Consider the following 20,785-nt stretch of genomic DNA (forward strand, 5'->3'; position numbering starts at 1 on the left):
TTACCAACAATCTGTCCTGGTTCCCCCCTGTTGACTCAATGGTCAAGAAAGCATAGCAATGTTTCTACTTCCTCAGGATGCTAAGGAAATTCAGCGTGTTCTGAAGGACTCCTACCGATTTTTAGAGATGCACCATAGAAAGTGTTCTATCTGGATGCGTCACAGCATGGTTTGGCAACTGTTCTGCCCAAGACCACAAGAAACTACAGAGATCCATGAGCATAACCCAGTCCATCACCAAACCAGCTTTCTATCCATTGACTCTGTCTATACTTTTTGGAACAGCAACCAACATAATCAAACCAGTCATACTGTCTTCCATCCTTGTCCATTACACATTTCTGAAAACACATACCAACAGGTTCAAGAACAGCTCCTTCCCCACTGTTATCAGAATTTTGAACGGACCCCTCATCTTTCTCTGCACCTTCTCTGTAGCTGTTACACTACATTCTGCATTCTGTTCTATTACCCTGACGTACTTATATAAGGTATGATTTGCCTGGATAGCGTACAAACGGTGCTTTTCAATGTATCTCGGTACATGACAATAATTAATCAAATCAACTCAAATGGTCCTGATCAGTGCAAGATGAGAAACATCAGTAAATTGTGTCTTTCTCTCAGCAACCTCCTGTGGTTTATCAAGGTTAGTGCTCATTTCTCTAATCTAACTGGTACAGTTGATGCATATGCATCGACTTGTTTATCTTACTTAGTGGGTGGCAAACTTGTAACCTACCAGCACCACGCCCATCTCCCTCCGCACCAGTCCAGAAGCCCCATCATTAGTTGTGGGCTGATCAATTACTCATTTGCATGCCACTTGCACACCTACTCACAAAACCATTATTTTTTTAAATTCATTCATGGGATGTGGGCACTGCCACCTATGCCAGCATGTATAGTGTATTTTCAAGTGCCCTTGAAAAGGTCATAAGGTCAATTCCTTTCTTGAAGTGCTGCAGTCCTTAAGATGTGTGGACACCTGTTACTGAGGGAATCCCAGGATCTGAACTCAGATGAATTCAGCAGCTGGTGGAGTACTGGTAATATCACTGGAGGAATAATCTGAAAACCCTAACCTATGTTCTAGGTTAAATTCCAGCATGGCAGATGGTGAAATTTAAATTCAGCAAAAATCTCACTTACTGTTAGCCCGAGCAACACTGTAGTCAATGGTGAAATCTCTCTGCTGGTTCGAGTCATATTAGGTGTGTGTGAAGAATTATGTTCATAGCTTGGAATTGTCAGTCAGGTTTGCAGCACAGTGCACCTGTGTATACTGGAAGTTCCATATAATGCTACACAGAGCCCTGTTCATGCACTGATCCTGTTTCAATTCAACAACATTGGTGATTTTATTTTAAAGAGGACTGCTACAGCTAAAATAGGGCTATCGATGTAAATTCAGTGACAGTCCGGCAGAGTCCTTTGTGGACCCATGGAATATCACACCTATACAAATTCAAGGGAAGTTCAAACAGAATATGAATAGGAAGGGTTTAGTGGTTTATGGGTCAAATGCTGGCAAATGGGACTAGATTTATGTAGGATAACTGGTTGGCATGGAGGAGTTGGACCGAAGGGTCAGTTTCTGTGGTGTATATCTCTACGACACTATGAAAATTTGCTATGATGTGATATTTGATCTAGGTGAAACTTTATATGGAGATGGAACTAGCATGTCTCCATTTTCCCCCTGCACTGACCTATGAGCCCTCCCCACACATTTTACTAAAGCAATCATTCTCTGGCCAGATCAGAACAAGAACAAACAGCCTTGGAAATATTTACTGCATCAATCATCAAAACTGCGACCTTCCCAATCTCCTGGATCTGTCTCCAGTGCAGTAAAGTTTCACTCAAACTGAGTTATGTGACAGTTTGTGTAAAGTTGTATTCCCCAAGCTGATGAAACACTGCCTTTCCCACCACAAAAGTACATGCCAACCTTATAACTTTTCTCCATTAAAAAAAAGCAAAATTTTTTTTCAAAAAACAGGTTACAAACTTGCTACCAGAAATAATTCCTGCATTTAGTAATTTGTCAAAATACTTCCTTCCTTGCACCAGGGTGTGATGTAACATCATTACCTCTTTTGCAGTATATCAGTCAACCCCAGTTATTGTATAGCTAATAGAAACATACAGTCCAGAAGAAATTTAACATGCCTGCCTTGATACTCCTACAGATCTACAAGTTATGTCCAGCCCTTTCCCCATATCCCTGCAAATACTTTTAAAGTCGAGATCCAATTCCTTGTTGAAAATCACTACTGAGTCTGCTTTCACCACCCTTTAAAGCAATACAATACATATAAGAACTGACAAAGGTAATAAATACAAACTCTTTTCATCTCTAAAAGCAGTCATCCCTTTACTAATCTTGTAAATCAGTACATTATTAAGTTTAATTCAACAGTCATTTTATTTTCTTCTGTTGATATGATTTGAAATTCTTTTTTATAATGTAGAGCCAATGTATTTGTATGATGTTCAGGACACTAATTGTAACACTGAACACTGATTGGTAATCTAAACAAAGGTCCCAGCATATATTTGTGGTTGCAAGTTTAAAATTACATTTACAGCTTGGTAATTCGAGGTGATGGTAGAAAGCATCTTTCTTTCCCCATGATAATCTAATGCAAATAGATAAATTAACATTTTCAAAACCAGTTCATAGATGTATTAATGAGCTTTACAGAATTGTGGCAAATAAGCACAGGTAATGTATCAATCTGCAATGATTAACTGAAAGGTCCAAAGCAGGAGAACAGTCTTCTTGTGATCTGTTCTTATAAAACATCAAATGGCTGAAATGAGATCTCAGGGTTTGAGGAATAATGTTGATTTGCTTGAAGAGTTCTTTGGGATGGACTGCAACTTATGACTCATTAAAGATTTTGGCCAAAGAAACTGAGATGGCTGCCATTGTTCGTGTAGTATAAATCCGCCAGACATTAAGGTTTAGTAAACTGTATTCAATGGTCACAGTTTTATATTTTACACTTATGCAATTATTTTAGATTGATTCTTTGTTGATTGGAGCTGCATTTTAAGTTATTTCTTTTCCGAGTGGTAAGTATCTTTTTTTAAATTTATTTACTCTGTAGGTGTATGCAAAGGTTTTCAATAAGTCTGCTTTCACTGCCATTTCATTCTTATATAGGAAACCTGGACCATGGGCAGCTGTAACCACGGTGTAGGTACACCTTGAACTCATACACCATGCCATCTGGATGGGCTGTCACATAGATAGTGTGATGAGTGAAGTGTGAAAACTCAGAAAGTTTGTTTAATCCAGATGTTCAGTACTCTTCTAGGAGAAGTCATTAATCTCAGGCCCATCGCCTTGGAATCTTTATTATGGTAAAGGCACAGCATAAATGCATACAGTTGCTACATTCCCTTACAGACAATAACCATGTAGTAGAACAGCTTCAAAGCTGAGCCGTTTAGGTTTCTAAATTAATGTTCAGTGGAAGTCAGATTCTGACAAAATATCTGTTTGCACTGCCAACCTCACTGACGAGCAGTACAAGGCCTGTTTATGAATTGTTACCCCATTAAAGACACAATCTATAACGTAAAGCTGAACCAGTACATCTTTTGAATCAGTAGCAAAAACATTCGAGTGAAAACATGATGCGCTAGTTGCGTCTCTGCTGGGACCTACGCAATAAGACAATATTTGCATGATCTTGAGACTTTGCGCTTATTTGAATTAGAAACCAAAGTGCAGTTCTGCATGCGCACGATATGCTGTCAGGTTGAGCAACAACGTCAACATTGGCCCAAAAACAGACAACTTCCTTTTTTGTGGTATCATGAACTCACATCAAACAGTTCTATTTGAGCAAACAGATACTTCCCCCCCGAAACCCTCCACCATCTCACCCCACCCCTCCAACACAGGAGCTCTTACATATATATCAGTACGATCTAAGAGGAACAAGAAATAATCAAAGAAGCGCAAACAGAACAGCAAGTGAAGCAGTGCCTCCAAGGCGAGTCAACCACTCGGAGATGCCTGAATTCGTGCTCCCTCAGAATACGTCAAGCAATTTGAAAGAAGTCTACTGCAACTGTAGCTCTACTGGAACTGAAGAGACAGAGAAAAAGAAAGCAAAGAATTTGTAAGTAATACTCTTAAATGGAGCTTCAAAATTACAGCATTTCTAATAATTTCTAGGAGTTGTATTATGCCAACATGATTGGCATTCCCTCCCAAGCTGAAATTTAATAGTAAACTTGCACATTTTGCAAACAACGTAAACCTTTTTTTTATCTAAATAGTATTTGAAGTTAAACTGAGTTATGGATACCTTAGAAAAGTCAGTTTTCACGTTTTTGAGCAAGTATTTCTCATGTACATTGATATCTTCTCTGCTTATTGATAAAATTACATGCTGCCGAAAGGGAGGTGCAGATTACAATGCAAATTAGAGCTGTACTGTACAATGAATACTTTACTGTTTATTGTATTAATCACATTATGAAAATATTACCCTTTTACTTGGATCCAAAATGGAAAACTAATGCAAATTACTTGAAGGCAAAAATGAAACGTCAGCAGAGTTCTAAGTGACTTCAACTCAGAGCTTTTATCTATAAAGCAAAGTCTGCCTACATTAGTCTATCTATATCTCAGGCCATTTCAACAACACATCTTCAGAGGTCACCTTGTTCCATTTTGTCTAAACCCGTATTTTCTTCACGTACTTTACTTCTGCTTCTGGTACTCTTCAGATGACTTACTGCTCGTTAACTCTATTCCATTTCTTTAAACAACATAGGATATGAACTCTATATTTGAGTAAAGCAAAACTAAAAGAAGGAAATTTCAATTCTTGAACGGATTGCTTTAATTCATTTAATTGTAGTTATTTAATCAAAAAATCTTCCTTTGACAATACTGACACTTGCTTTTCTTAAAATGATGTTTAGAACCAAGGACTTGAAGAGTCGGCTGTTTTCTGTATTACTGAACTCCAATTCTGAACATCCGTCCATAAACTTTCTACCCAGGATGTCAGCAAAATTAAATCTGTCCATTGGGTAAGTACCTCATTCATTCCTTTGAGTATTGAATTCTCTTTGACAAAATATTTGAGCGCAATTTAAACATTGCAAAATTGTAATCTGCAGTGAGAGAGAGTCAAGAATGTGCTTTTCATATGATAGAAATAAGAACATTTACTGACAGGGAAAGAAATATTTCAGGTTTAAACTCTTTTCACAAGCTAAGTCTAACATTTCAATGTTCTTAAAGTAACTTTATTTAGTCTATGTATCATCTTACCAAAGTAATAATCAGAAAATTTGTTCATTTTAACCAAGTTAAAAGTTGCTTTGAATTTAGGAATTAAATATTCTATGTTATTTCTTCTGTCTTTCCACAGACTGACTCATGAAGAAGCTATGCAATGGTCCAAGTCTTTGGACGTGCTCCTGGCTGATCCATGTTAGTGATGTTTCTTATTCTTTGATGAGTGCTAAAAAGCATTACTTAGAATTTTTTTCTTTAAGACAATAAATAATGATTCGACTTAACATTTTCATTTCCTCCAGGTGGTCTTGCTGCATTCAGGGATTTCCTTAAGTCAGAGTTCAGTGAGGAAAACATTGACTTTTGGTTGGTCTGCGAGGATTACAAAAAAACCAAGTCTTCTTCAAAACTGGGTGCCAAGGCTCAACATATTTACTCAGAATTCATACGGAGTGATGCCCCAAAGCAAGTGAGTGTTTTTTCTTCCATCAACAGAAATACTGCATGGCCTAAACTGCATCAATAGTACTAATCTGTAACTAGTTTAAACAAAAACAGGAACAAAAGCAGAAGTTGCTGACAAAGCTCACCCGGTCTGGCAGCATCTGAGAAAGGGTCAGCGAACCCGAAGCATTAACTGTATTTCTGTTCACAGATGCTGCCAGGCCTAGTGAGCTTTTCAGAAACTTCTGTTTCTGTTCCTGATTTATGAAAACTGTTCTAATGGAAGTCCTTTGGAGTTGTATTGAGACTGGAGTCCCTTCACCATTTGTAAAAGTATGATAACTAAACCTAATTATGTCATTATGGTCCACTCAAACGAAACCTTCCCAAAATCTTTCGTTCATTTAGTTGCAATGATCAATGCCACAGTTTAAGAAAGGTCAAGTCCCATCCTCACCTTGAGAGATTACTGTATTCTATTCAACTATTACATGACAAAAAGTATCTGCACTCAGAATAGGGCCTCACAGTCACTATTTTAAACATTAGAACTTCAGTTAGAGACAATCTATGAGCAAGTACATTTTTCAAGTACATTTTTTTTCAAGTGACCAATCAGACTACAGATTTGGAATGAGTATTTTTTCCTCACCTTGAGTTTTTAACTCTAATTTCCCCCCTGTGAGGACTAAATCTATTTGCAAAAATGTACCCCCAGTTGGGCCATAACTGCTGTGATGAAGACTGAGTGTAAAAATGACCAATTGCCAAACTTCAGGTCACTTCACAATCTGTAAAGTATAGGCTATCGTTGCATTCCCCCATGAACACTGCTGAAATAAACCAATGTGGAGTAGATTGCACAATAATCTGGACACAGCAGTTTGAACATATCATAACTTAAGTACAATCTGAGCTCAGGCTAGAATTGTAGGACCAGCGAAGCTGGACACCCAGGTACCACTTTCAAAGGCTTTCAAAGTACAGACTCTTATGACTCAATAAAGTGCCTCATGGCAGAATAGCAAATGATTTGCCTGGCTCTGTTTTGCAGAATTGAAATGACTATCAGACCATCAATGAATCTTCATTGTCCTAGGGAAAAAGGCAGTTCTTTATGATAGGGATGATGCATCAGTTATTTAAATAGATTCAATGCTGTTGGGGAAGTTGATTTATTCTCATGATGTGTAGTGACCTCATCAGAATTTTGGTCAGGATATAGAAGTAAATTATTGATAGCACAATAGAGAAAAAAGGGAAAACACAGAATGGTCTATTCAACTGATCTCTTCTTCATTCCGTAGGTCAACATTGATGGTAATACACGAGATTTGGTCAGCAAAAGCATTCTACTGCCGACCCCTGCTTGCTTTGAGGCAGCCCAGAGAATTATCTTCAGTCTGATGGAGAAAGACTCTTATCCCAGATTCCTAAAGTCAGATGCCTATTTAAACTTGATAAACAAGGCAGAGGGCAACAAGAGCCACAGCTAAATGAGGACTTCCAACCCAATAACAAAGAAAAGTATGAAACTTCAATTCTGTATTGCTCATTCCTGAGTGCACCACAATACTTCATTGAGTTAGAGAGTTGGATCTGCTGGGAAGTATGAATTAAATCTGAAACTCAATATCAAATGAACAATGACTCCGTATATAACACAGCTATGACAATTCAGATGAAGGGCTAGGACAATCTTCAAGGACAAATGCTGTGCTTCCCAGTGCTCTGGTGTATGTGTGTAATTGCAACCCTTCTCACCATTATCAAGATCATTGTTTTTCCTTCACACAAGAATTACACGGTGAACATGTAACAAATTTGTTTTAGTAAAGGGGCTGAATATCTTTGTACAGAGGAGCATGAACTGAGCTTTCCTGTTTGTGCTCTCCGGATCTTAAACTGAAATAATGCATTTCCTTTGATAGTTGCAACATAAGCTAAGTGGTACAATTTTATCAGATGTTAGTGTAAGCCTCTCAGTACTGAATTTCGTGATACGCCATCCTCCTTATCTAATGTAACATAACATTCTGGTGCAGAAAGAAGTTAGTTGGGTGAAAAGATAATTTATTTATTATTTTATTTTTTTCTAATATTAAATGAAATGTTCTAAGAGTAGCATTATTGCGATGTCATGAGAAAGCCTGTAGATGTAGATTGTGCTAAACCTGTTGTTGCAGTTAATGACAATATATGACCTGAGTTCATTAAAGCACTTTGGCATTTTGGGTGGTCTACAACCTTTCACCAGCAACATATTGTCTTGTGAAGGTTATTGCTATAAGATACGGTGATAGCGACTGCTATAATACCTGAACCATGACCATGGTCTCCAGGAAACAACTCATCCATTGGTGCCTCTTCTGATTGGTTGAAAGTCATTACAATTTCTTGAATAGAGCTAGATTATAGCCTCTGAAAGCTTTCAGAGTGTAAAATACCTTACCTCAAGCTTCATTTGTGAAACACCTGGAGTATATATCATGGATAGCATCTTCTACACAATAAGACAGATGTCAAAGCAATGTAATCTGACCAAAATTAATACACAGGCTAGAAGGATGAGTGATCAAATGTTTTGTGAAAAAAAATTACACCCACTATGTCTGCCTTTGGTGCTATTGGTGAACTTATTTCTGGAAATTCCAGTGGTCACATGATCAACAACATAATGGTGAGTGAATTGTAGGATATGGTTCGAAATCTGAGTATTCCTGATAAAATAGTTTCCTTTGCTGACAAGGAAATTATAATCATCACTGTTCCTGCAACATTGCCAAAAGATTTTTGCAATGGATTGATTGAATAAATGTTGGTATATCCTGGCATTTTATTCTTTCTAACCTCTGATGCTCATGAACAGAAAATAAAAATTCGTTGCTGTAATTAAACTGTCAAGACTATTCACTCTTCTACTAATCTTGGCTGCATTCTTATTTAACAAAGTTTTTTTTCTGTTGATAGAGAATTAAGAGTAGAAGTTTCTTCATAATGTTTGATGGGTTCAAAGTATGTTAGTGATATTCTATCATTTATGATGTTTCCTTTTGGAAAATTCCATTGGCCACTGTGATGTCTATTTGTTTAGTGATCCAACTCATGCGAAAGCATTAATGATCATCAAGTAATCGAAGGCCATAAAAATTGTGTTATAAGCAATACTTAACTTATGGGAGCTTTTCTGAAGAAGGGTCCAGACCTGAAATGTCAGCTTTCCTGCTCCTCTGATGCTGCCTGGCCTGCTGTGTTCCTCTAGCTCCACACTGTGTTATCTATGATCACAACTGGGTGCTTATGTTGATTACCCACCACAGGCAATAGTAATGATGAGCATAAAGACTATTGGCCTTCCTATACGTGCATGCAAAAACTTCCTATCTCTCCTCTGTGCCACCCTCCTTATCAGACCAGCTGCCAAAAACCATGTGCAAGCCATTAGTAACTGCACACAGGATAACAATCTATTCCATATGTAAAACATGAACAATAGTAGGGTGTTGCATGTATTCCTTAAATCAACGCCTTATATTTACATTCTGCCTTTAATGTAATGGAATATCATCAGGTGCTGCACAGTAACAGTATAACCACAAAATATGATACCAAACTACATAAGCATGGATTAGATCAGATGATTAAAAGTCTGATCAAAGACATGGGCTTTAATAGATGTCTCACAGAATAGAATCATAGAATTGTTACAGCACTAAAGAATGTCATTTGATCCACCATGTTCACGCTGGTCCCTCTTAGTAATAATTCACAACAAACTCTTACTTCCTCTCCCCACATCCATACATATTCTTTTTCTTCGAGTATTTAAAGTGTCTTACAGAAGAACAGCGCAATACTAGAGGCAGAAAGAAGTCAAATTCAGAATTTGAGGCCTAGGCAGCTGAAACCATAGTTAGTGATGATGAAGTAATTATTTCACAGATATCTCAAAATGGTATGGGGATGGAGGAGATTCCAGAAATGCGGAGGGGCAAGGAATGGAATGATTTTGGCGAATTATAAGACCAAATCATGGCTTGTTTGGAGGCCAGTATGCAGAGGGTTGTTAAGGGAATAGGACTTGCCATTGGACATGGGCAACAGAGGTTTGGATGACATCATGTTTATGGAGGGTAGAAAGTTGGACACCAGCCTGAATTTCACTGGAATAGTCAGGACCAGTGATAAAGCGAGCAAGGTTGAGGGTTTCAGCAGCAAATGAGCAGAGACGGAAGAAACATTGTGCAATGTTCCAAAGAAAACTGAAATTAAAGCTTATTTTTACTACTACTACATCTACTGTTAATGTTTTATTAACCAAAGAAATTCTCTATACAGAGAAACATACCAATGACTTGACAGCTTTGGTGACAATGGTTTGCATCATGTACTGTAAGTTGAAAGCTGCTGGATACAGCTGAGGGAGCTGGAGTTAGCCCATGAAGATTGTGCCATTTGTCGAACTTCAAGTTCTAGTGGTACACTGAGATTTTAGTTACGTGTGTTCAGCCAGATTCTGCAGTTTAACATGGACATCCATGAAGCCCAATAGGGGCAGTGATGATAAATGTCACAAACCCTGAAATCTTATCCTTATGCTGGGTCACAATTGCTGTATTAAACATTTTAAAAGCACTGTACCTTCCTTAGACGGTGAAGTTTGTGCAGATGCTGCAAAAGTCTGGTTTCTCCCGGCTGACAAAGGCAAGCAAAATAACATCAGCACCTGGAGCCTTGCCCATGACAAGACCATCAATAATTTTGTGAAACTTCTGGATTCGATATCAAAGTCTTCTATGACAGAGTGGTTCCCTATGATGTCCCGAGCTTCCTCACGACTGTGTTCTCCCCAAAGTACCAAGGTAATGCTTTATTCACCTCTCAAACTGTTTATAACAGTTGGTAATGACCTCTACTGCCTCTGTTTTCAATTGAGTCATTTTCTTTGCTGATGAATGCGTTGCCCTTCTGATGCCTTCGTAAGTGTCCCCTAGCATTCCATGTGTCAAAGGACATTTGGATATCCTAGTAAAGTTGTGACCAGTAGTCACTGACACACCACGTAGCACTCTATTAGATTTTACTTCAGCAGGACTTAAAACATTCGAGTTTCGCTCACTCAGAGGTCTCCCATAATTAATGAGACCAAATTGCTTGGTTTTAATGATAGATTACCTGCCAAGGTAGTAGCATCAAACTAGTCATCATTTTTCTGTCTTGCTTCCATATATGGAGAATGATATTGTCTTTGGTATCTGAAATATGCTCTACTTCAGCTGCATTCTGTGTGAGAATTTTGGAAAACACCTGTTCATTCAAAGCAAGGAACAATTGGCTCTTATCTAAGAAGGCAGAATGGCTAATTTTGAAATACATTTATCCTTTCTGCTTTGAATGACATGGATTCAAGGGTTACATTCTACCCAAAATCGTTCTTGTTTCTCTTTCTCAGACTATGATGTTTAAGACCCAAGGACCAAGCGTCACGGTCTGTGCCCATTCTTGGGCTGAAATCCCCCGCACAGGTAAAGACCCACTGACTTTAGTATTCTGCTACATCAGCATCAATCTTCTGATAGGACTGGTCTTTCATATCTGTAATCTCAGAGAGGATTTTTTCAGTGACCCACTCTGGGCATGCCTGGTATCTGGCAGGGAAGCTATGCCAATATTCATCCACGTCATCCTCAGCCATTTCGACCAAGTTATCACCAGGGGCAAGTCTCTGTCAGGACCGTGCACTTGGTCATGACATTCCAGCTTGCTGACCAAGGAGATGACATTTCCTTTTTGTTTGGTTTGTTTCATTGCTTGTAGCGATGGATTCATTTCACTAAGCTATCCACTGAATCATGCTTGCAAAATGACCTTATTTGGGATTAATATCCTTCAACAAAGAGGAGAGACACATTCTAGTTTTGTACCACAGCTGCAGATTTCTAAATGACATGCATACTGTTCATCATGAAAAGTACGCAAACATTCAGTCAGCTTTCACAGTGGCCCTTTCAAGTTGAATTCTCATGAAAGTAACTCAGTGCCAGGAAATAAAACAGCAGGATGTTTTTGTGTTTCTTGTGATTAGCAAGTTAAAATGATAAGATCACAACTGATCATTTTTGGTTGGTTGGTTATCGTGACATCCAGAATAGCAAGGTTAGGACAGATTACTTACCTTCTGTTATTGCTCAGTTCATTAAATAGGCTGTGAGACAGAACAACTAGTGGTGCGATCATAGTTGCAATTTATTGCACATATGCCTGGGCTCCTTTCCTGGAAACCATGTGACTCCTTTGTCTTTCAAAATCAGCATAATAAACATAGCGGATAAATGATAATTGAAAAAGGTGTTTCTACTGTGTCCATGAACTTGTGAACTGAATTTTCATTTGCAAGTGAGTGGGAAACAGAAGGGGGAAGCAGACACTCACTGGAATTTTGACAGGGGTGCTTGGAAACAGGTTCCTAATCCAATTACAGGGTGGTGAGAAGGGTCCCAAAGCTGCGGGATCAAACAGAGACACACGAGCTGCAATAATTCATAAGTAACTGAAGGGGCTTTTCAACAAGGAAGTACCATCTCAGTCACTTTTAAAATTTGAAATAACAAGAACTGCCACTGACAGGGTTGATGGTGGATGTTCCTTCTACAGGGAAGCCTATATCTACAGCTAGCTCCAGGTAGAAAGGATCAGCTTTGAAGCCTGCCAAGACTGTTAGCTCCCTGGCTTGTCACAAGGTGCCCACCACCAGGAAGCCAAACTGTGCCCCTGTCATGTCGGAAAACTGGAAGCCAATAAGAAAGTGTCTTTCAGCATCCATTACTCACCACTAAAGCATTAACTGGTTGCCTAGCTTATAGGTGTCAATGGCCAACTTTGGAAATGGCGCTGGAAAACCAGCATGCTGCATTTTTAGGCCCCTATCAACTGCCATTGCCAACTTCAATGGGGTCTGCAAACCATGCCAGTTACTGTCACATCAGCGTTATTGACTGTCAAGACATTGGAAATCACTCTAGTCACGTTCCTGTAAACTGGATTTTTCCATCAGTTTTAATCAGAATACGTAACTACATAAATATATTAACACTGCTTTGTATTAATATCATAATGAGTTTTCCAAATGTTTCCAAATGCCATATGGCTTCACATATTTCATCATTAGCCACAGTAATTACAAGTATTTCCTGTGCTCTCTACTCTATCCTTTCAGTACAGCTTTGTGTTCAATGAAGGATATTTGCAGTGGAAAGCTGAATGCTTGGACCACAAGGTGTCAGTATCAAGCACTTTCAGCCCTATCCTGAGGTAGTCATTAAAGTTTGGACATTCAAAGTATCATCCTGCCATCCAAATATCCCATTAACATCTTCTGTAAATACACCACCTTCCCCAATATCAGAGATCTGAGCCATTTGTTTTGTGCCTTATGGAGATAGCCCAGATTTGACAGCCATCTTTTGTCATTAGGTGGCATCTTGCAAAGTTATGAAGTTATTGTGGCTTTGGTCTACACTTGGGCAGTGATATGTTCTCTCAGATGTTACATTAGCACAAAGCTAGTCAGCTAATGGCTGGAAAGTTTGGCATTCCTCCAATGCTGCCCCTATATTATTATTTCATTGTGTACCTGGGCTCTGACAATGTGGCGGATGTCACATATTTGTTTGAGAACGCTGGATGTACCAGATAGACTATAATAGTTTAATGATAGTTTGAGCAATTTTTCATCCGGACAGGTACATAACAAGCAAAGAATTGTAAGAGAATATGCACCAGTGTTCAAAATCACTACTGTATACAGGACAGTAGACCATTAAATTTCTGATTCAAATTAATGTTGATCGTGTTTGTTGAATAAATATTGATAGTCTCGTCATGTTCTATTACATTAATTACAGGTAACTTGAGACTATAAGTAGATTCATTTGAGATAAAAATCAAACTAAACAACATTGATAATGGGCATTTTATGATGAAACTTTCAATGAACATTATCTTCGGAAAATATTAGAATGGGGGAATTAAACACTTGACAGCTTTGTTAAAACAGGAGATTAGAAGAAGTTCAAATAGATTTATAACAAATGTTACAATGGCTGTTTTTATCCCTGTCAAGGTTAGGTATGGGAAATAAAGATTCATCAGAAAGTGGGGTTACTGGTAGAACGCTAGATATGCAGAGGCCAGCATTACCCCCATACAATGTAGAAATTTAACCCACACCGTGCATGTGATACCACCGGCACACTCTTCTCAGTGGCTAGCCTGTTTCAGAGGCTTGGAAGGAGGGAAGCTTTGAGTGAAAACCACAGGAGAAGCTAGGACTATAAGAAACAAACACCACAATTGCTGGGAAAACTCAGCAGGTCTGGCAGCGTCTGACGAAAGAAAGCCAATTTAATATTTCAGGTCCAGTGACCCTTTTTCAGAAGCCAGGGCTTTGCGTTGGACGATGATGGGGAAGTGAACTAGGGGCAAAGGTCCAATCCTAGCATCCAGAGTTCCTGGGAAAAGGGGATGTCCAGGGGGTCAGAAGCCAAGTCCAGGGAGGTAAGAAGCCACGTGGGTGTGAGGAAAGAGCTGAAGGTAGGGTTTGGGGAAATGAAGGAGAACAGAGACCTTGGTGGGTCCGAATTGGAGGCCTTATGAGGATGGTTTGGGTTTGGTGGGGTTGATTTAAGGGATTGAAAAGTGCGCTCAGTCAGAGTTGAGTGTGAATGCATTGGTCACTCAGGGAGGCCACTAGATACAGCAGGAAATGTTAAGCATTACCCCACTTTCCGAGGTGTACTGACTCATTCCTATGCCCACCATCCCCCAGCCCACACCCAGTGAAAGCTTATGAAAAATAATATTGGCTTGTAAGAATTAGAATTGTTATACAAATGCACATAAGAATATAATAACATAGCAAGTTGGTATTTTTTGAGGAAGATGGTGAACTAATCCACTGACTTTGCTCTCATTGAATCCAAAACAATCTTCCAAACTCTACTCATTGAGACAATAACTTTTCCATGTCACACACTGACCCTGAGCTGTAGGATTGTGTTCATTTCTGGGCAATACACTGTAGGAGGGATTGACGGAGTGCAATAAAAATTTACCAGAACAGTTCTGGGGACTTCAATTACAGGGAAAAGTGTGTGAAGCTGGGGTTGATCTCTTTAAAGAGGCAGTTGAAGGGAGGTTTGATAGCATTGTTCAAAAAGTTGGCTGTGTGTCCTTTTCTTATTAGACTGGAGACAATATGATACAAATTTTCCTTCTGTAGCATCATAGCAAAACTCGTAAGTCTTGCCCAGGTTCCCTTCTAGACATTGTGGAGAGTGGCTGCCATTCATAAGGGTGATGTACAGCTAAAGCAAATTGGTTTGGGAAACTTTAGAAATGCTTCAAATTTACACTTTTTGTCTGTAAATGTTTTGCCTCATGTTCCATTTTTTTATTGAAAGTAATTCTTCCACAAGTTTTTTAACATGCACTCAATGAGCAGGATGCAATAGCAGGAGGATGGAGCTTAAAATAATCTGGGAGTCTTTGTCTATTTAATGATAAACAAGTTTAAGCAAATGAAACTGCACTGCGGAACATGCCACCTTTCCTATGAGAATTTAAACTGAGACCTCATCAGCCTGCTCGGGTGGGTGTGAACGGTCCTAGGGCACTATTTAAAAGAGGAGCAGAGCAGTTATCACTGGTTTTCTGGCCAATATTCATGCGTGATTTGGCATCACTAAAAAGAGCAGATTATCTGGTCATTATCATATTGCTGATTGTGGGAGTTTGCTGTGCTCATTAACGGTGACGTTCCCCAAATTTCAACAGTGGACTACATTTTTCTTATTACAAAACAATACCGTATTCATAAAAGAATTATCTTGAAATGCATGCACAAGGTACTAAGACTGTTCTGTAAAGTTTTTACAGAGAAAAAGATCAAACATGTTGGAGTTTAACATTCCTCAAGACTTCCCTACGGTTGCAAACAAAGGCATTTTCTACACTTGCAGGACACTATTTACATACGCGTTGAGACAGCGAGGGGGTCTGACACTGAACGGACCCTCATTTTTCTTTGGCAGAAAGACCTTGGACAATGGTCCTTCGCTACTGCAACTTGGTGACAGCTGCCCAAAGCTTTAGTGCACCCCTCAGCACGTAGTCCTGGATCTTGAAATGTGCCAGTCTGCGACACTTGGTCAAGATCAATACTTTACACTGGAAGACCAACAAGTTTTGGGCAGACCAAAGAACAACTTTCACCAAAATGATGGCCTTCAACTCACAGTCAATCTTTGTCTCAGTGTGCGTCTCAGGGATCAGGCTGTAGAGCACAGAATCCTGTGTTATGGAACTGTTTGGGGCAAACCTAAAAAAAAAACCTGCATCTCTCTCCAGACTTTCTTTGCAAAGGCATATTGTAGAAGATGTGTGGCAGTCTCTACACCTCGCAGCCACTTTTAGGGCAGTATGCAGTGGCACAGAAAGTTCAGGCAGACATGAATTATCTGACACACAGTGCCCTTCTCATGGCAGCCAAGCTACATCTTGGTGCTGTTGGAACTACGTTTCAGTAGTATGACATTGGCTGTCGTGTCTGTTGGTCGTCATAGAGTCATCTAGCACAGAAACAGAGCCTTTGGTTCAACTTTGCCTAAGCCAGGTTTCCCAAATGAAATTAGTCCCATTTGGCTGCATTTGGCCAATATCCCTCGAAATGTTTACTATTCATGTACTGAAGCAAATGTGTTTTAAATATTGTAACTATACCTGCATCTACCACTTCCTCTGACAGTTCATTCCAATTAAGCATCACCTTCTGTGTGAAAAAGTTGTCCCTCAGGTCCCTTTTAAATCTTTCCCCTCTCACCTTAAAACTGTTCCATCTGGTTTTGAATTCTGCTATCCTAAGAAAAAAGCCCTTTGCCATTCACCTTATCTTTTTATACCCAATTTGAAGCATCAATCTGGGAACAATGTTAAGACTTTAAAAGTGACCTACAGAACTCTATAGAAACTGCGCAGCGCCAAAAAGTGCAAATACTGGAATATCCCTGTAGGTTCAATTATGGAGTGCTGTAACTAGAACTTCAAGATCGTGAATAGCATTATCTAAATATAAGGCTCTATCTCAAGAAGGTGGCCAACAATCTAATCCTTTCACAAAGCATGGAAAGTTCACTTTCAAAGATAATGGAAACTGCAGATGCTGGAGAATCAAAGATAACAAAGTGTGAAGCTGGATGAATACAGCAGGCCAAGCAGCAACTCGGAGCATCTGAGATGCTGCTTGGCCTGTTGTGTTCATCCAGCTTCACACTAAAGTTCACTTTCACTTTAATTTTCCCTTCTTTTCCCCAATTTCCCATCCCATTGTGTTATACTTTCCCATCAGCACTTTGTCCCCTTCCTTATGTCAAGATTTGGCCAATCATGATTGACTCATTATCTGGTACTCCATCCCTAAAGGGAAATACCTTGAATTCACAGACATCACATTTAAAGGACTCCAGAAAAGTTAGGAACTGACTATATGTTAAATTCTGGCCACACCTCTTTTGATTTAAACTATTCCACATGAGTACAATCACAATACAACAGCTAAGCACTCTCGACTTAAACTCTTTAATGCAATGTATAACATTAAATTGCTAAATCTTTATAATTACAGGACTATCTTTCATCAATGAGCATTGCCTTTCAGGTTTAGGATTGAGTATGAATAACATTATAAACATCCTTAATACAATAACCTAAACTGACCTCACCACTATTTCCTATTTCACATATTTATGCATATTAGCCCTCAGCTCAAGAGATACCATCACTGAGTATTACAACATTACACACATCATGGAAAAGGAAGCAGACCAATTTGATTGCACTGGGTCTGATCATTCATATTTCCCAATTACGAAAATAGTTTACTTGTGATCTCAGCCAGTGTGACAAGGGACAGGAGAAGAGGTAACCACATGCTTGTAGCTCCTACTCACTGCTGGAACGTGCTAAATCAGCCCACTGTACTTGTAAGAGCCGCCAACAAAGTTGGGAATGGGGTTAGCCCATGTTGATTTCTCACTGCAAAACTACTGATCCACGCTCAGTGCTAAGTTCACCAAAGATGGGAAAACTGCCAGAAGGCTGATTGCATCTAAAAAGACTATGTAGCATTTCAGTCAACAGTGGACATCTGAAAGCACTTTACACCCAATAAATTGTTTGTTATTGAAGTGTAGTCACTGTTGTAATGTCAGAAATATGACACCCAAAATGCACAGAGCAAACCCCCAGAAGAAACGAGATGGCAGTGACCAAATAATCCACTCTTTTCCTGTGATCATGTTTGAGGGGTAAATATTGGCTAAGGCACTGGGGAAAACTTCCTTGCTCTTCTTGGGGTTTCTATTTAACATCTCACCTGAAAGACACCACCTTCAATAGTGCAATGCTCCTTCAGTACTGAACTCAATTGTCAGCCTTGATGCTTGTGTTCAAGCCCAGGAATAAGGCTCCAAATCAAATCTCGTGATTTGTAAGTGAACATGCTGCCAACTGAACCTTAGCTGATAGTTTATTGAAGTGAAGGAGCCGCACTGCTCTATTTGCTATTGACACATACTACATAAACATTGCTGTATTCTTATTCTTATCAATCAACAGCAACATTTTCATAGGGCATCACTCCCTGCAGAGAGACAAACAACCAGCCATATATAGTCCCATTATTTTTCTGAGTAGTACAGCCTCAGGTTTACACAAAAATCTGAGCAATAGAACAACTGGACTCTACCAACATTAATGTGGTCTACTTTCCACCCCATGTCATCAATGCAACTGTCTACACTATTTGTCTTATACATTTATAAATCATTTCCATAAATCCAAAATATGCTTTGTGTTTTTAGGAACTGAGGCTTTGATTTTCAGCCTGTACTCTCAATTGGTGAAGTACCCCTGCTCTGACAAACACCACGCCTGACCGTTTGCAATGCCTGAATTTCCTACATCCTGCTTAAGGAAAGTAGAGACTTCATCCTCAATAGGTCAACAACCACTTGTAACCAGATCCCAGTCAATTTCAATCTTTCACAGAATCATAAAATCATAGCATCCCTACAGTGTGGAAGCAGGCTGTTCTGTCCATCGAGTTCACATTGGCCCTCTGAATAGCATCCCATCCAGACACAGCCCACATCCTATCTTTTAACCCTGCATTTCCCATGGCTAATCCACCTAACTTGCACATCTTTGGACTTCTCTGTTTTCTCTGGGAATGCTGGCAAGAACAATAAGAGATGGCTGTCGGCATGGGAATGTATCTCAAAGTCATTATAAGGTTCCATGTATATGGATCATGTGCTTAACTCACTTCCCCATTAATCACCCACTGACAATTCAATTCAACCACTCCTCGTTGCGTCAAGTTCTTCATTCTCGTTGCCCTTTGAGAACTGAAGTTTCTCCTGACGTGAAAACAACCCAAAATAAATCACTCGTGTTCAAGATCTCCAGGAGTTATAGCTAGAAACCACTGGATCCCCAATTTAAAAATCATGAGATTGATTTTGACCTTTGGATAGGCATTTATTCGGAATGCCCAACGCCTCCATTGCTCTAAATTAATGAATCATTTACCTCAAATCTTATTCACACAGCTTCCATGTTCCTGTAATATTCTTGGTGTAAAATGGTAAGACTTTCCGAGTGGTCTCCTTGATCTTGAGATGGTGACTATGTACTTTCCAGCCAAGTGTAATCATTGCTGTAATGTTGCAAACATGGCTGCCAAATTATGCACAACAAACTCCTATGTGACAATGATGCACTTCCTGCTGTTAGTTTAGGGATATGGCTTGGCTTGGACTTTGGTCAAAACTTGCCTGCTTTTCTTAATAACAGTGCTTTGAAGCCTATATATTCCCCGTGAAGAACAACAGCACCTCACTTTAGTAGCTGTTTTCAAAGTTGAGACCTCCGATAGTGCTGCACTCCTCCAGTATTGTCTTGGCTTATCAGCCTGAATTTGGCTGACAATAAGCACGGAGAAAATAAAAAATCCATCTGCTTTTTGCATCTTGAAGAATTCTAGACCAAAGTGATTAAAAATCAAAGAAATGCAGAAGAATAACTGGATGGGCTCGATGAAAATTGAGTAACTCTTGTCAGATCTTCATGTGGACGCCTACTTTGACATTCCACTTTGAGTCAGTCCTCTGCTTCCAAACTTCTCAGTTTACAGAAGCATCAAGGGCACAAGCATATCAGATGCTTTAAAAACAATAGATTGATTAAACATATAATCAGAATGCTGAAGTGAGGCACTTAGATCGGCAGAGAGAAGGACCAACTCTCAGAATGAACATGATCAGTCCTGGATGACATTAACAGCAGCAGAAGGTGACCTGCAGTCACTTGTGAACTTATTAGTGTCTCACAATGTTGGATGGAGACATTGGTGAGGCCACTTTTAGAACAGTCTGTTCAGTTCTGGTCTCCCTGCTATATGAAAGAACTTGACAAACTTGAAAGGGTTCAGTAAAGATTTACAAGGATGTTGTCGGGTTTGGAGGGTTTGAGTGATACGGAGAGGCTATTTTCCCTGGACCATCAGAGGCCGAGGAATGACCTTACTGAGGTTTTTAAATTCGTGAGGGGCATGGATTTGTGAGGTCTTTTTCCCAAGGTAGGTGAGTATAAAAGTAGAAGGGGTAGGTTTAAGGTGAGAAGAGAAAGAATTAAAAGGGACCTGAGGGGCCACTTTTTCACGTAGAGGGTGGTGCATGAATGGAAGGAACTGCCAGAGGAATCGGTGGAGGCTGGTACATTACAACATTTAAAAGGCATCTGGATGGTTACATGAATAGGAAGGATTTAGAGAAATATGGGCCAAATGCTGGCAAATGGAACTAGATCAGTTTAGGATATCTGGTTGGCATGAATGAGTTGGACCGAAGGGTCTGTTTCAGTGCTGCATAACTCTAAAATATGGGTTGAATTGCTTTTGAGCAGTTTTCTCATCAATTTCAATTGTCTAAGATAGACATAGCCATAAAT

At 39.4% G+C, this 20,785-nt stretch overlaps 1 protein-coding gene across 1 annotated transcript; it reads left to right on the forward strand.

The window, feature by feature from the left end:
• Positions 1-544: 544 nt before the first annotated feature.
• Positions 545-7,542, forward strand: LOC125456337 (regulator of G-protein signaling 8-like). Its single transcript, XM_048539371.2, has 6 exons — positions 545-649; positions 3,853-4,142; positions 4,954-5,064; positions 5,409-5,470; positions 5,578-5,744; positions 7,027-7,542. Exons 1-6 carry the CDS (start codon positions 545-547, stop codon positions 7,213-7,215), a joined length of 924 nt encoding a protein of 307 aa, XP_048395328.2. The 3' UTR covers positions 7,216-7,542.
• Positions 7,543-20,785: the final 13,243 nt, after the last annotated feature.

Source organism: Stegostoma tigrinum, chromosome 8 (assembly GCF_030684315.1).
Source record: "Stegostoma tigrinum isolate sSteTig4 chromosome 8, sSteTig4.hap1, whole genome shotgun sequence".
In the NCBI taxonomy this organism is placed as follows: domain Eukaryota; kingdom Metazoa; phylum Chordata; class Chondrichthyes; order Orectolobiformes; family Stegostomatidae; genus Stegostoma; species Stegostoma tigrinum.

Coding starts and splice junctions, on each gene's coding strand:
- LOC125456337 (XM_048539371.2), top strand. CDS start 545: ATGACAATAATTAATCAAATCAACTCAAATGGTCCTGATCAGTGCAAG. Junction 5,065..5,408: donor AAATTAAATCTGTCCATTGG/GTAAGTACCTCA, acceptor GTCTTTCCACAG/ACTGACTCATGAAGAAGCTA. Junction 5,471..5,577: donor CGTGCTCCTGGCTGATCCAT/GTTAGTGATGTT, acceptor CATTTCCTCCAG/GTGGTCTTGCTGCATTCAGG.